The following is a 13757-nucleotide window of genomic DNA, read 5'->3' as shown; positions in this document are numbered from 1 at the left end:
TTATCGTACTTTTTAAACTAAAAAATTACCCTCAGGGTTGTCACGGTAATAATAAAAATTTGTGAAGGTGTTATTTAAGAAGAATAAAGATTTCGTGTAAAGTTCACGTAAGGGTAATTTTTGTCTTTAAAAAGTACCATAAAGAAATGCCGTGTGTGCAGGGTATATATAATAAGCATTATTGGAATATTCCACGTAATAAAAAAATTCCTTGAAAAATCTTACCATAAGGGGGTCGGTGTAAGACGAAAACAAACATTAGGGGAATTATTAATACAAACTATTTACGGCAAGAGCACTTCGAGTGGGATTATTAAATGAGCTATCAAAACATTTAACCACCATTTTCATACTCCAAAATAGTAATTTTTAATTCTAATAGAGTTATGAAATGAGGTATTTTGATATTTCATCTTTCAGAATGTAAAAATACATTATGCAATCATGCACAATAAAATATCAAACATGAGTTATGAATTTAACCACCTCAGTGTCCATTTAGAAAATAACATGTGGCAATTAGATATATTTAATTAACAATTATTTTATATCTATGGTTGAAGCAAATACATTTAGATAAATATCAAAATAAAATATTAAATAGCACATAAATATTTGCAAACTCATTTTGATACTTTTGAGTTGGAGTTGTTGTAGATATTTACTTCATTATATTTATTAGAGTTATAATGAAATAGTTATTAGTGGAATCCAATATATAGTATATACGATCATTATTATAAACAAAACAATTGATATTTTTAATATTAGCCATTAAATAAAGTGGATAAACGAATTTAATTCCAAATATTTAGAATTATTATATTTTGAAATATATAAAATCAATTCGTTTTTTTTATGAATTGATTAAACTTAACTTAGGTTATTCAATTTATTAGTATAATCATGATAAAATTTGTATTTTAATTAGTATATAATTTAAAAAGTTAAATCAATCGTAAAATTTATTGTCACTGGATTCAGTAAAGAAAAAAAATAATTATTTAAATAATAACATGAAATTCATGTAGTGTAATTTTTAATATGGTAAATAATTGGGAGTACATTACTCTACACATGGCATAACAAATAGTGTCAATTTTCGCAAGATAGTAAATTCAAACATGTATCTTTCTTTTTTACAGATAATATTAATATATAATATTAAATTAGTAAAAAAATACATATTCTCTAGTCATGTTCATGTAAAATGTATAATATCAAATAATTTATTTAGCAATATGTTTTTTTAATATAAATCCAATTTTATGAATTAAAATTAAGAAAATTCGTAACACCACCAATAATGCAATTATAATAAGGGAAGATTTTAAATCGAATTTAACTAAATTCAAATTAAATTAATTACAAAATTAAATTCAAAAATAAATTTATGTAGGGTTTCCAAGAAAGTTGATATATTTAGAGCCCTTTATAAATGGTAGGATATAAATGTATTAATAAAATAATTAAATATATTTAATTACCTTTAATTTTGGAAAATGATGACATATTTTTTGATGATTTATTTCCACCAATGGATTCGCCACATGGGATGAAATTGAGGACATGTCATCAATTGAAATTGCCAAATGTCAATCAATTAGCTATGCAATTCAACTTTTATATATTATATAGATTTGTAAATAAAAAAAAGGGATAATTAGTGAAAACCCCCCAATTCATTTACTTATATTAGGGTGGATATAACTCTTTTTCATTATTAGTGAGAACCCCCCATCTTATATTAAATAATTTATTTTTTAATTAATATTGTATTTAACATTACTAATATACCTAATATGTCCTTCTGTGTTATATTTAAAATAACCAAACATATTTTACGTTCTTTTTATTTCTCTTATTTCCCTCTCCCTTTTCTCTCTATAAACCGCCGCCTCCAACCCTCCCCATCTCTGCGTTGCTGATGCCGCCATCTCCAACCATCTTCCGTCTCTGTGTCGTCGTCTACTCTCTCCCATCGGTGTTCCTCCCTCCACCGCCGCGAAAAGAAGGCGGTCTCCACCCCTGGAATTCTCTCGTCATGGACGGCATTAGGGTTTTCGGTAGGGAGAATGACGAGACTACGCAGCGGCGCTAGGGTTGATATTGCGTTTGAGATTTCAATAGAGACCACCGCCAATATTATTTGATTGTTGTGGTTCTTCTTCTTCTCTGAATTTTTACCCAATTCTCGAATCTCATTTTTCTTAGTTGGAGATTTTGGTTGAATTCTTATATTGAAGGCTAATTTTGTGTTCAATCAATAGTATAATGGATGTTTGTTTGTTGTTGAAATTGTGTTGGTGCTATTTACAGACATATAGTTGTTTTCGTACAACAATATAGTTGTTTTCGTACAGTAATATAGTTGTTTTCGTACAACAATATAGTTGTTTTTACTACGTTTTAGTTGATGTTAATAAATAGTTGATTTAACAAATAGAATAGTTGATTTTGATAAATGAGAGTTGTTGGAGATATATAGTTGTTTTAATAACAGTTGTTTAATATAGTTGTTTTTAACATTAGTCGTTTTAATAATAGTTGTTTTATTGAAATATAGTTGTTTTAGCTGAAGACAAAAAAAATACTAATTTTTTTTTTAAATATAATAAAAAGTTATAAAAAAATATTTGTTTTTAAATATTATTTTTTAAATAAGAAATAAATAAATGAACGAAAATTAAAATTAAAATATAAAAAAATAAAAAGTGCATCTAAGTATGGTATAATAGGTAATAAATAGAGGAAGGGTAAATTTGAGAATAAGAAAAAGATGGGTCTCTCATTAATAAAGGAAAAGGAGCTGGGTCAATGCTTATTAAAATAATGCTAGAGGGGGTTCTCACTAATAGTCCCTAAAAAAAATTACTTAACAAATTAAGATATGATTTTATTGATAAATTTGTCTTTTAATTTATCGTTTGGGTTTCGAGAGGGTACTGTTAATTTTAATCAACTAGTAACATTTGAACGAGAGCTTCATCTCTTATAGTACGTTTGAGAAAAATATGGATCAATCGTATATTTTTACGAATCCTTACTTCGAGTTCATAAATCTTAATAGTAGTACTGAACGAGGAAAGGGCATTTCTAACTGGTCGTCGAGTTATGCCAGCCTAGAGCGGGTTTTCATCATTACATCGTCCTTGGCTTCCACTAATAATAGGGAAAAAGTGCAATACTATCTAATTAGGAAAATATTTTGAACTAGATACAATTAACTTTACTCATCTCAATAATTAATTTATATTTCTTGATTCATATTTTTGATTTTTTTCACTCTATGCATATCTCCCTCTATATCTCGTTGTCTCTCTCTTTATCTTCTTTTTTCATATTTGTACACCACCATTGTCGTCGCTCTCCTTCCAGATTTACACCACTGACGCCTTTCTCGAAAACACGTATGAGGAGAGGAAGAAAAGCGACGGTGCTCATGTTGTCGTATAGGGAGGAGGAACCTTAGTAGATGAACTCATATTTGCACAGGAGCACGTAATTGGACTCGTCATAGGAGCTTGGCGGGGAATTTGCGCGGGGACTCGCCGCAATAGGCGTACAAATAAATCGAAAAAAAAATCAAATCGGAATTTTCGAAGTGAAAAGTATTGTTCCGAAATAAAAAAACTTATAAAATAAATTTAGTGAAAAATAAGAATTTCGTTCGAATTTCCACCCCACTTACGGCGTAAAGAACTAGGCCCATGACATAAGCCCAAAAGACAAAATCAACCAAACCACTTCATCTTTAAAAAGCCTTTTTAAAACCCATTAAATAATAGCCCAATAGATGCTTACTAATCCATACAGTCTATACACTTTACCACCGACACGCTAGTTATTATGGGTAAATTACAATCATCTCCCTGAGGTAAAACTTAATTACGAAAAAAAACCCTTATATTTCATAAATTACATTCAACCCCCTACATTTTGTAAATTTCTTACATCCACCCTCTACAAAAGTGTGAGTGTAAGAAATCCACAAATTACAATGTATCGATGTAATTATGAAGAAATAAGGGGTATTTTCGTTAATAAACCCTACCTCAGGGGGTGATTGTAATTTACCCATGGCCAGACAGTAATTACATCCTTAATTATTACCACCACATTGATTCCCATTCTCAAAGATTCTTCCTTTTTTTCTCAATAAACGAATTGAGTACTTGAAGAAAAACAAGAGTGCAGCGGTGAATCGAAGAAGACAACAAAAGTGAAAAGAAAAAAGAAATTGAAAAAAAAAAGTTTTTTTTTTTAATTTTTATTTTACTGTACAGCACTTCGGCACAAGATTCATAGAGAGACTTAAGCTAACAGTCTCCCCTTCAAAAAAAAAGCCACTACTATCCAGGTTCCGATTTAGGGTTCTTCTCTCACTTCACTTTCTCTCTCTAAAACACCCGCTCTCTAGATCACCGCATTCCGGGGGATCAATCGTGTATCGCTATTTTCCTTTTTTTTTTAGGGTTTTTTTTTCACTGATCTGTTATTCCGAATCGATTTCTTCTATTAATTTGGTTCTATTGTAGATTAGGTTGTTGATATAAAAAGCGCTTTTTAGTTGGTTGTTGAGCTTTTTGCTGGGAATTTTTGTTTCTTGAGTATGTTTCTGCAGTCAAGATTTGGTGAGGGTTTGGTGAAGTGAAAAAAGGGAATGGAAGTTGATATTTACAAGATTAACCCAGATTAATTACAGCTTCCATTTGGTCTATTTATTTTGTTTTCATTTGAATTTTGATATAAGCCGCTTTGTTCGAAGTACTTTTTCTGCCCTAATGGATAAAGGGATTGAGAATTTGTTATCAGCTAGAAAGTTGCTGAAAGCCAGTGTCGAAAAGTCGAAATCTTTGGCACTGTCATTGGAAAAAACCGGTCCGAGATTAGACGAAATCAACCAACGATTGCCGTCGCTCGAAGTGGCAATCCGGCCAATTCGAGCTGAATCTGACGCCCTGACTTCCGTTGGAGGCCACATAAACCGGGCGGTGGTCCCCGCGGCGGCTGTCCTGAAGGTGTTCGATGCGGTCCACGGTCTCGAGAAATCGCTGTCCGATCCACAATCGGATCTCGTAGGTTATCTGAGTGTGCTCAAACGCCTCGAAGAAGCGACGAGATTCTTGGGAGACAATTGCGGCATGGCTATCCAGTGGCTGGCTGATATAGTCGAGTATTTGGAGGATCACAACGTAGCGGATTCCCGTTTCATTTCGGGTTTGAAGAAGTCGTTAAAGAATCTCCACGAGCTCGAATCGAACGAGGAGAAGGGCTGTCTTGATGGAGGGCTTCTAGAAGCTTCCTTGGATAGATTGGAAAACGAGTTCCGGAGATTGTTGTCGGAAAACAGTTTCCCGTTGCCTATGTCGTCTCCGATTTCGCCCGACGAGAATCCATGCATTGCCCCCTCGCCTCTCCCCGTGGCGGTTATTCAAAAGATGCAGGCGATTTTGGGGAGATTGGCCGCGAACGAGAGATTCGAAAAGTGTATATCGATTTACGTGGAGGTGAGGAGCGAGAACGTGCGCGCGAGTTTGCGGGCGCTCAATTTGGATTATCTCGAAATTTCGGTTTCGGAATTCAATAGTGTGGCGAGCATAGAGGTTTATATAGATAAGTGGGGCCAGCATTTGGAGTTTGCGATGAAGCACCTTTTCGAAGCCGAATATAAATTATGCAACGACGTGTTTGAAAAAATGGGATTGGATGTTTGGAAAAGCTGCTTCGCCAAAATAGCTGCTCAAGCGGGAATTATTGCGTTTTTGCAATTCGGGAAAACCGTAACTGAAAGTAAGAAAGATCCCGTTAAGCTATTGAAGCTTCTTGATATATTTGCTTCTTTAAATAAACTGAGATTGGATTTCAATCGGCTTTTTGGTGGTGCCGCCTGCGAGGAGATTCAAAATATGACGAGGGATTTAATCAAGAGAGTAATCGAGGGCTCGTGCGAGATTTTCTGGGAGCTTCTAGTGCAAGTCGAGCTTCAAAGACACACGCCGCCACCTGGCGATTGCGGTATTCCTAGGGTTGTGTCTTTCATTACAGACTATTGTAATAAACTCTTAGGCGACGAATACAAGCCGATTCTGACGCAAGTACTCGTAATCGAGCGGAGCTGGAAGAAAGAAAAGTACCAAGACAGAATCTTGATCGGTGAGCTTCTGAATTTGGTCAAAGCGATCGAGATCAATTTGGAGACGTGGTCAAAGGGGTATGAGGACGCCGTCTCTTCGTACATGTTCTTGATGAACAACCACTGGCATTTGTACAAACACCTCAAGGGCACGAAGCTTGGCGCGATTCTCGGGGATTCTTGGCTGAACGAGCACGAGCAGTACAAGGAGTACTACTCGGCAATGTACTTGCGCGAGAGCTGGGGGAAGCTTCCGGAACATTTGAGCAGGGAGGGTTTGATCTTGTTCTCGGGCGGGCGGGGCACGGCCCGTAATCTCGTGAAGCAGCGGCTGAAGGCGTTCAACGAGGCGTTTGATGACATGTACAAGAAGCAGTCGAGTTGGGTCGTTTCGGATAAGGATTTGAGGGAGAGGGTTTGCCAGGTCGTCGTCCAGACGATCGTGCCCGTTTATCGGAGCTACATGCAGAATTACGGGCCGTTGGTCGAGCAGGACGGTAGCGCGAGTAAGTACGCGAAGTACAGCGCTCTGTCGTTGGAGAAAACGTTGGAGGCGTTGTTTTGTCCGAAGAATTCGAAACAGGGGAGTTTTAAAGGGAGGCAGATGAGTGGGAAGTTCGGTAACGGGGTTGTGGAGCAGTATCCGAATTCTCCGACCGTGAAATGATATGCTGCCAAGTGTCGAGCCGTGATTGGCCGATTCTCGATTTGGGGATTTGTAGAGGGTACTTTCTTTTTATGGGTTTGATCTTATTATTATTATTCATTTTATTTTACTTTCATCTTCAATCACAATTATATTGCTAGGTTGAGTGGTAAGAGTACAAATTGGTGTATTTTTCCTTTGTTGTAAGAAATTAATAGGTGTAAGAAATTGTTTAGTGGGTTATGTAGAAGGGTTGTAGCTGTAAGAATTAAGAGGTGAAGGATCAATGTGAAGGGTATTTTGAAGAATAAGAATTTCATATTAACTTTTGCTTTTGCTTTTGTTTCTCTTTACATAAGTTGTTTAAGCTATTTTTTATGGTGGCGTTGGCAAAAGCTTATTTAAAGTCAGACGTTAGTGATTGTGGATTAAGTTGGTATTAAGTGTTTATTTCTAAAAGTTAGGGTGTTTGTAAATTAGCTGGAAAATCAACTTAAATAGAAAAAGCACATGGGTTGTGATTGCAAAAACTTATTCAAAAGTAGTAGTTAGTGATTTTAAGTTAAGTTGGTATTAAACTACCTTTTTTTTTTAAAATAACTTAAATTAGCTTATTTCTAGAGAAGTAAAAGCAAAAGTTGATTTGCAAACACCTAAAAATAGCTCATAAGCTAAAAAAAGTTCAAAAGTTGTTTTCTAAAAGTTTTTGCAAACACCACCATATGTTGATGCTTTTAAGTTATAGCTTAAAACAATTTATTTTATGAGAAGCAAAATCAAAAATTTATTTTACAAACATCTAAAAAGAGATTATGTACAAAAAAAAAAAAAACTTATAATCTATTTGTAAAAACTTTTGCAAAAACCATCTAAAAACACTCATAGACCTGTTTTTTTTCTATTTAAGTTCATTTTTCAGAATATTAATAAACGACTTTCAGAAATAAACTTAATAGCGGCGTAACTAACTTCTACTCTTGAATCTTGATTAAACTTTTGTAAACACCACCATAACATGGCATAAATGATTATTATGATTTCTACTATCCACTATTTAATGAAATTATTTTACGATTGATCTACACATACTAATATGAGTTTGCGTCAGTTTGTATGTTTTTGTGGTTACAAATTATAAAGATTTACTCGTATTTCAGTAGGTGTAGCATATTATAAACCCCGATTTATTTTACGAATTAGTGACAAATTATGATACTTAAGAATATCTATAATTAGTGAAAATCACGTGACACGTCACACGTTATCCTCTCCGATACCCCAAAAAAGCAGCCTTTTTTTTCTCTTCACCAAACCCCCCACTCATAATTTTGCTGCTGCGCGCACAGTGCTTTGTGCATGAGAGCAATGGCTGCTTCCTGAGTACCGATCAACCATACAGACATGCTGATGGTGCTGCAGAATCTGATGATTCACGCCGCCGCGCCTGCTATTCTCTTATCACCGGCACCGTCGTCAATTCATCCGACACTCCTTTGCAGCACCGCAACTCCTCCTAGGCATTTACGCAAACACCTTCCAAACAAGCGGCGCAAGTGGCCGGACACCCGCCCTCAGACACCGTCCTCCGATCCACTCAATCTCAAGTCCCTCACCTCCCGCGTCGTGAAGCTCACTCGCCGCCGACAACTTGCTCAGGTCAGTTGCCTCGTTTCGTTGCTTGTTCGTTTCCGTGTTCGAGCAAATTATTTATTCATTCGCCATCATGTTAAGGAGATTTAGGTTTCAGTTAGATGTCTGTAAATGGAAATGATTCAATTCAAGCAAGAAATTTATGCTGATAAGTTGCAAAGAGATGTATTGCTATTTGTGTTCGGTAGTGTGAGTGAAATCAAATTTGGGGGTTATATCTAAATAATATTTGAAGAACTATGGTCCCAATCGGTTATTTGACGTATTCTTTAGACTCTTGTTTTAGTATTATGTTTGTTTCTGAAATGCTTGATGACTTGCTTTGGTACTGGAAATTCTTTAGAAGAGATATTAATGCTTTCTGAAGTGTGCAATTATGTTTCCTACATCATGCAACTGTAGATACTGGAATTATACATCTAGTCGAATAACGTTTCTTTGCTTTTTAGATATTTGAGGAAATAGAGGTTGCGAAGAAGCAAAATGGGAATCTCAATGTTATCGTGATGAATGCTGTTATGCATGCTTGTGTTCATTGCCATGATATTGAATCAGCTCTTAGAGTGTTCGATGAAATGTCAAAGCCAGATGGCTGTGGGGTTGATGATGTTACCTATGCAACACTTTTGAAGGTACTCAAACTTCCACTGTAGAATGTATTTTCTTTCTTCTGGTTGAGTGTGTCCAGTCTCAGGAATTATACATTGTATAAGCAAAGAGGGTGTAACTTGTAAGAGATGCTAAAATGGCATCAAATTATTTATTAATTGGAGACAATAAGGTTGTCCTGAAATTTCATATTTTGTGAAAAACAATGTTGTGAGATCAATAAATCAGTAGTCACAAAGGGTTCGTGAGGAGGTGATAGTGTTTTTGTTTAGGCACAAATTTTCCGTTATCAATTTGAACCGAATGCATCTTTTGTAGGAAACTATGTTATCATCACATCAGTATCCATAGCTTGCAATATCAGTTACAACTAAAACCAACTATGAACCATGCAATTGGATGTCTTATTCAGATAGTTAATGAATTGCAAACCCTTCTTTAAATACGGAGAGATTGACATTTTTATTGCATATGCAGGCATATGTTTTATGATTTCCTTTTCTGGTGGAAAATGCATTTTCGTTGATATGTGATAGAATATACATGTCCTGTTCATGATTAACTGCTATTTTTTCTCTCGTGAAGGGCTTGGGTGATGCTCGGAGAATCAACGAAGCTTTTCAACTGCTTGAGTCTGTCGAACAAGGTACGGCAGTTGGTAATCCACAATTGTCTGCAGTGCTGATCAGCGGTCTTCTGAATGCTTTAACTGAATCAGGTTAGGTTACGTTGACCCAATAGCTTGTAATCTGCAATTTTCCCTTGTTTCCTTTTCTTGACCCGTAGAGAGAATACTATATTTTCGTCTAGTTTCTTCTTACATTTACAATACGAGGATTCATTGCGTCGTCTCAAATTTCAAATGTCTGCTTGCTGACACTGCTTCTATGTATGTGACTATCTAGTGCAGGGGATCTCCTCCGTGCTAATGGACTTCTTGCAAGATATGGTAATGCGATTCAAGAAGGTGGAAATCCATCAATTTTGATTTTCAACTTGTTGATGAAGGTAAATTTTCCCCACTTTGGTATGTTATTGGGATGATTGATGGAAAGATAGTTTCTTTTTTCTTTTTTAATTTTTTTATTGACATGTATTTTCTTCTTTCAGGGATATATAACTTCCGGTAGTCCTCAAGCAGCATTAGGCGTACATGATGACATACTGAGACATGGGCTGAATCCTGATAGGCTCAGCTACAATACACTAATTTTCGCATGTATCAAGAACGAAAACTTAGACATGGCAATGCAATTTTTTGAGCAAATGAAGGTCTCATGCACGTGTCTGAAAGGCTAGTTTAAAGCCTCATGAATTGTTGATTTTATTTAAAGGCTGTCAGGTTTCTGAATGATTACCATTGTCTGTTGCAGGAGAAAGCACAGAAAAATGACCAATGTGATGTTTCCCCTGATCTTGTTACTTACACTACATTACTACAGGTCCGTCCTATATGCTATTATTCCAGTATTATGTTGGACTTGTTATAATATGAGTATTTGTACCTCCTTTTGGTGTTTATGAGCCGAAAATCTCTGCAATATGGAGATAATAGCAAAATTGCTTCTTTGGCTCACTAATGGGAATTTCCAGTACTTTGACTAAACCCCCCTCCTCGTGGTTAAGGCAACTGTGTAGGCAACAAAGCATGCTAATATGTCAAGTTTCTTCTTGTTTGAATAACAATATGTAGTAACAAACTGTAGTTTGCCCATTATGATAAATTTTCTGCATCCTTTAGTATTATTAAGTTGTAGCATTTGTTGTACAAGAATGGCGTTTTGCTTGATTAAGCACTGGTATGACCAATTGTAACATAAAGGTACCAATTTTGTAGGGGTTTGGGCGTGCCAAGGATATCTTTTCAGTTGAAAAGATCTTGACAGAAATGAAATCATGCAGCAAAATGCGAATTGATCGTGTTGCATACACTGCAATTATTGATGCACTGCTAAACTGTGGATCAACCAAAGGTATGCCATTTCTGGATTCCGTTAAAGATCTGCAAGTAATCATCAGATGGATCCATAATAATTAAAAAAAACTGTATGTGAAATCTCAACTTCGGATAGGCTCAAAATGTCCTTTCCTTTTTATGATATCATTCTGTCTGCTTAGTTTTGTTCACTTTTATTTTTTGGAGAAATCAACCTTTTATATGTTTTCAAGTTCCACATAGAGAGACATAGTTGATCTGATGATAAAGCAATAATGGTGTTAAGAATTAAGATCTGTAAAAGAAATAGATTAATTTGGCCAAGGTTGACTTTTCACCTCTGGGAATTTGAACCTTGTTAAAGCTATTTGATTTATTTTTTTCTTTGCGTTATATTTCGACTTTTCATTGCAAAACAGTTAATTTACGCAGTCATTTCTGCAGGCGCTCTCTGTGTTTTTGGAGAGTTAATAAAAAAAGCTAAGGTGAACCCTGTATTGAGGCCAAAGCCTCACCTCTTTCTGTCGATGATGCGTGCATTTGCTGATAGGGGAGATTATGACATGGTCAGTAGATTCCGTAAACGCATGTGGTTTGACTCAGCAGGAACAATTACCTCTCCAATGCAGGCAGAATCTGATCATCTGTTAATGGAGGCAGCTTTAAATCGAGGCCAGGTAAATTGACTTGGAAAATAAAAGGTTGTCTAATAAATGGCCTTATAACACAATCATGCACTGATGCACACACGTGGGATCAAACCCATAACCTCTCACGATAAGCATGGATTTGGTACTAGTAATGTCAAGTTATAGGGTTGAATAGTAGATAATGCACTGGCTCGTGTCTCTATCCTGTATTGCATGTCTTGTTTTTTCAATCCTTGATAGTGATAATTTGATGACAAAAAGGATGTTCCACACCCAAAAGATTATATTAAAGCACTATTGGAAGCAGTATAAATGTCAAGAAATTGAATGCTATAAAGAGTACTTCCCTGAATTTTTGCCAAGAGGCGACGAAATTGACCGTTAATAGCTATCTGGAACAACAACATTGGACATGTGTATCTTTCATGCTTCTTGATAATATCAACTTTGATTTTATAAATGGCTAATATTTCTCTCTTTTACATGAAGTGTTGCCTCTTCTTTTGTTACTAGATTGTAACCTTAAATTAACCACTTGCTGATGTTAATCTTCTTATCAATTACATGATGCACTTAGTTCTGGATTTTCCTGCAGGTTGAGTTGGCTTTAAAAAAACTTAAGAAGGTTATGCGCAAATGGAGAGAAATATCATGGACTAGTCGAGGCGGCATGGTATGTTCTGTCATATGAACTTTTAACCAAGTGCACTAGATGCAACTAATAATTTTCTTGGATGATGTATGGGCTCCATGTAAGAAGTCTGTGTCATTTTTTCCCAAAATATTTTGCACAAGTGAAGCTTTGGGAGTTTGTTAATGGCATTCTGCTGTTTCAGAATTTCTAAAGTGGCAGCCTTCATTAACAACTTAAAGAAAACAAATTAATCGTTAACTTTTGCTGTACCGTGACTTTTATCTTTCTAATACCGGCATAGTGCTTGGAGATCTGATGGTTTGTTCTACTGCCTGCTTTGTTTATATAAAATACAATGCATCACATTGCAGGTCGCATTACGACTTGAGGCAATAACCGGTTTTAAGACATCGATGTTAAGTCCTCGTGTACTTCCTCAGGTATATAAGATTTGCTGTATTGTGGTTGATGATATACTGTGATGTCAAAAAATAACTTAAACACTAATTAAGTCCATTATCCGTGTATTGAATTAGGTGTCACTTAAAGATACAATTGAGCAGATAATGCTACCATTTGATAAAGCTTCGCCACTTCAAGCTACTTTGCAGTTGAAGCAAGTGGTTATGCGTTTGTTTAAGGATTCTGCTGTGCCAATCATAGACGAGCAGGGATGCTGTGTGGGGATACTTCACCGAGAAGACTGTAATATGGTAATATATTTAAAGTTTTAAGTGACTGTTCAATAGTCAAACCCTTTCTTCAATGGAACAAAATGAATTTTGATTTCACTCCTAGTTTTAAAAGTGGAGTAATATCATATTTGGTTTTGGAGTAAATCTAACTTTCAAATTTAATTTCTGTTACCTCATAAACGAATTATAATTAGCTTCTCCAGGAGTGCTGAAACAATATATTGAATTTGTTCTCGATTTTGAATAGTTCCGCTGAAGGCTAAACTAAACCAGAAAAAATACTTAGTGACTGTCATAAATAAAACACGGTGCCGTTTTAATATTATCTCAATTCCTTTTCTTCTGCAGCTAGATGCCCCAATCGGAACACTTATGAGAAGTCCACCACCTTTTGTTACAAGCTCAACATCAGTTGGCTCTGTCATTGATCTTATGTTAGAGAAGAGGTACAAAATGGTAGTAATTGTCAAATATGGCGACTTTAATGGAACATCTTCTTCCTCAAGTTTAAAGGCTGTCGGAGTTTTTACCTTTGAAGAAATGTATAAGCTTACCGAAACTTCATCAGAGGTGGGGACCGATGAACAATTTTGCCTGTCCGAAAGCAATACAAATATTTAAGATTTGAATTCGGCTAAAGATTTCGGTAAGTATCACATTTATATTGGTTCCATGTGCACATATATATATATATATATATATATATATATATATATATATATATATATATATATATATATATATATATATATATATATAAATCTTTTAAACCATGCTCTACGTTATTCCAACTTTTGTCAG

The 13757-nt window shown here is 35.3% G+C and overlaps 2 protein-coding genes across 2 annotated transcripts; both read left to right on the top strand.

Annotated features, from left to right (window-relative positions):
* Positions 1–3995: 3995 nt before the first annotated feature.
* Positions 3996–7117, top strand: LOC105967163 (exocyst complex component EXO70A1). Its single transcript, XM_012991748.2, has one exon. It carries the CDS (start codon positions 4785–4787, stop codon positions 6801–6803), a length of 2019 nt encoding a protein of 672 aa, XP_012847202.1. The 5' UTR covers positions 3996–4784; the 3' UTR covers positions 6804–7117.
* A 921-nt stretch (positions 7118–8038) lies between these two features.
* Positions 8039–13595, top strand: LOC105967149 (pentatricopeptide (PPR) repeat-containing protein / CBS domain-containing protein). Its single transcript, XM_012991730.2, has 12 exons — positions 8039–8438; positions 8882–9064; positions 9627–9759; positions 9952–10049; positions 10152–10313; positions 10415–10483; positions 10879–11014; positions 11422–11654; positions 12223–12300; positions 12633–12701; positions 12798–12974; positions 13305–13595. Exons 1-12 carry the CDS (start codon positions 8184–8186, stop codon positions 13575–13577), a joined length of 1866 nt encoding a protein of 621 aa, XP_012847184.2. The 5' UTR covers positions 8039–8183; the 3' UTR covers positions 13578–13595.
* The last annotated feature ends 162 nt before the right edge of the window (positions 13596–13757 follow it).

This window comes from Erythranthe guttata, chromosome 5 (assembly GCF_056151865.1).
Source record: "Erythranthe guttata isolate IM_541 chromosome 5, IM_541, whole genome shotgun sequence".
Taxonomy (NCBI): domain Eukaryota; kingdom Viridiplantae; phylum Streptophyta; class Magnoliopsida; order Lamiales; family Phrymaceae; genus Erythranthe; species Erythranthe guttata.
Note: the sequence above shows the minus strand (reverse complement) of the source record. Positions and strands in the feature narration are given on the sequence as shown.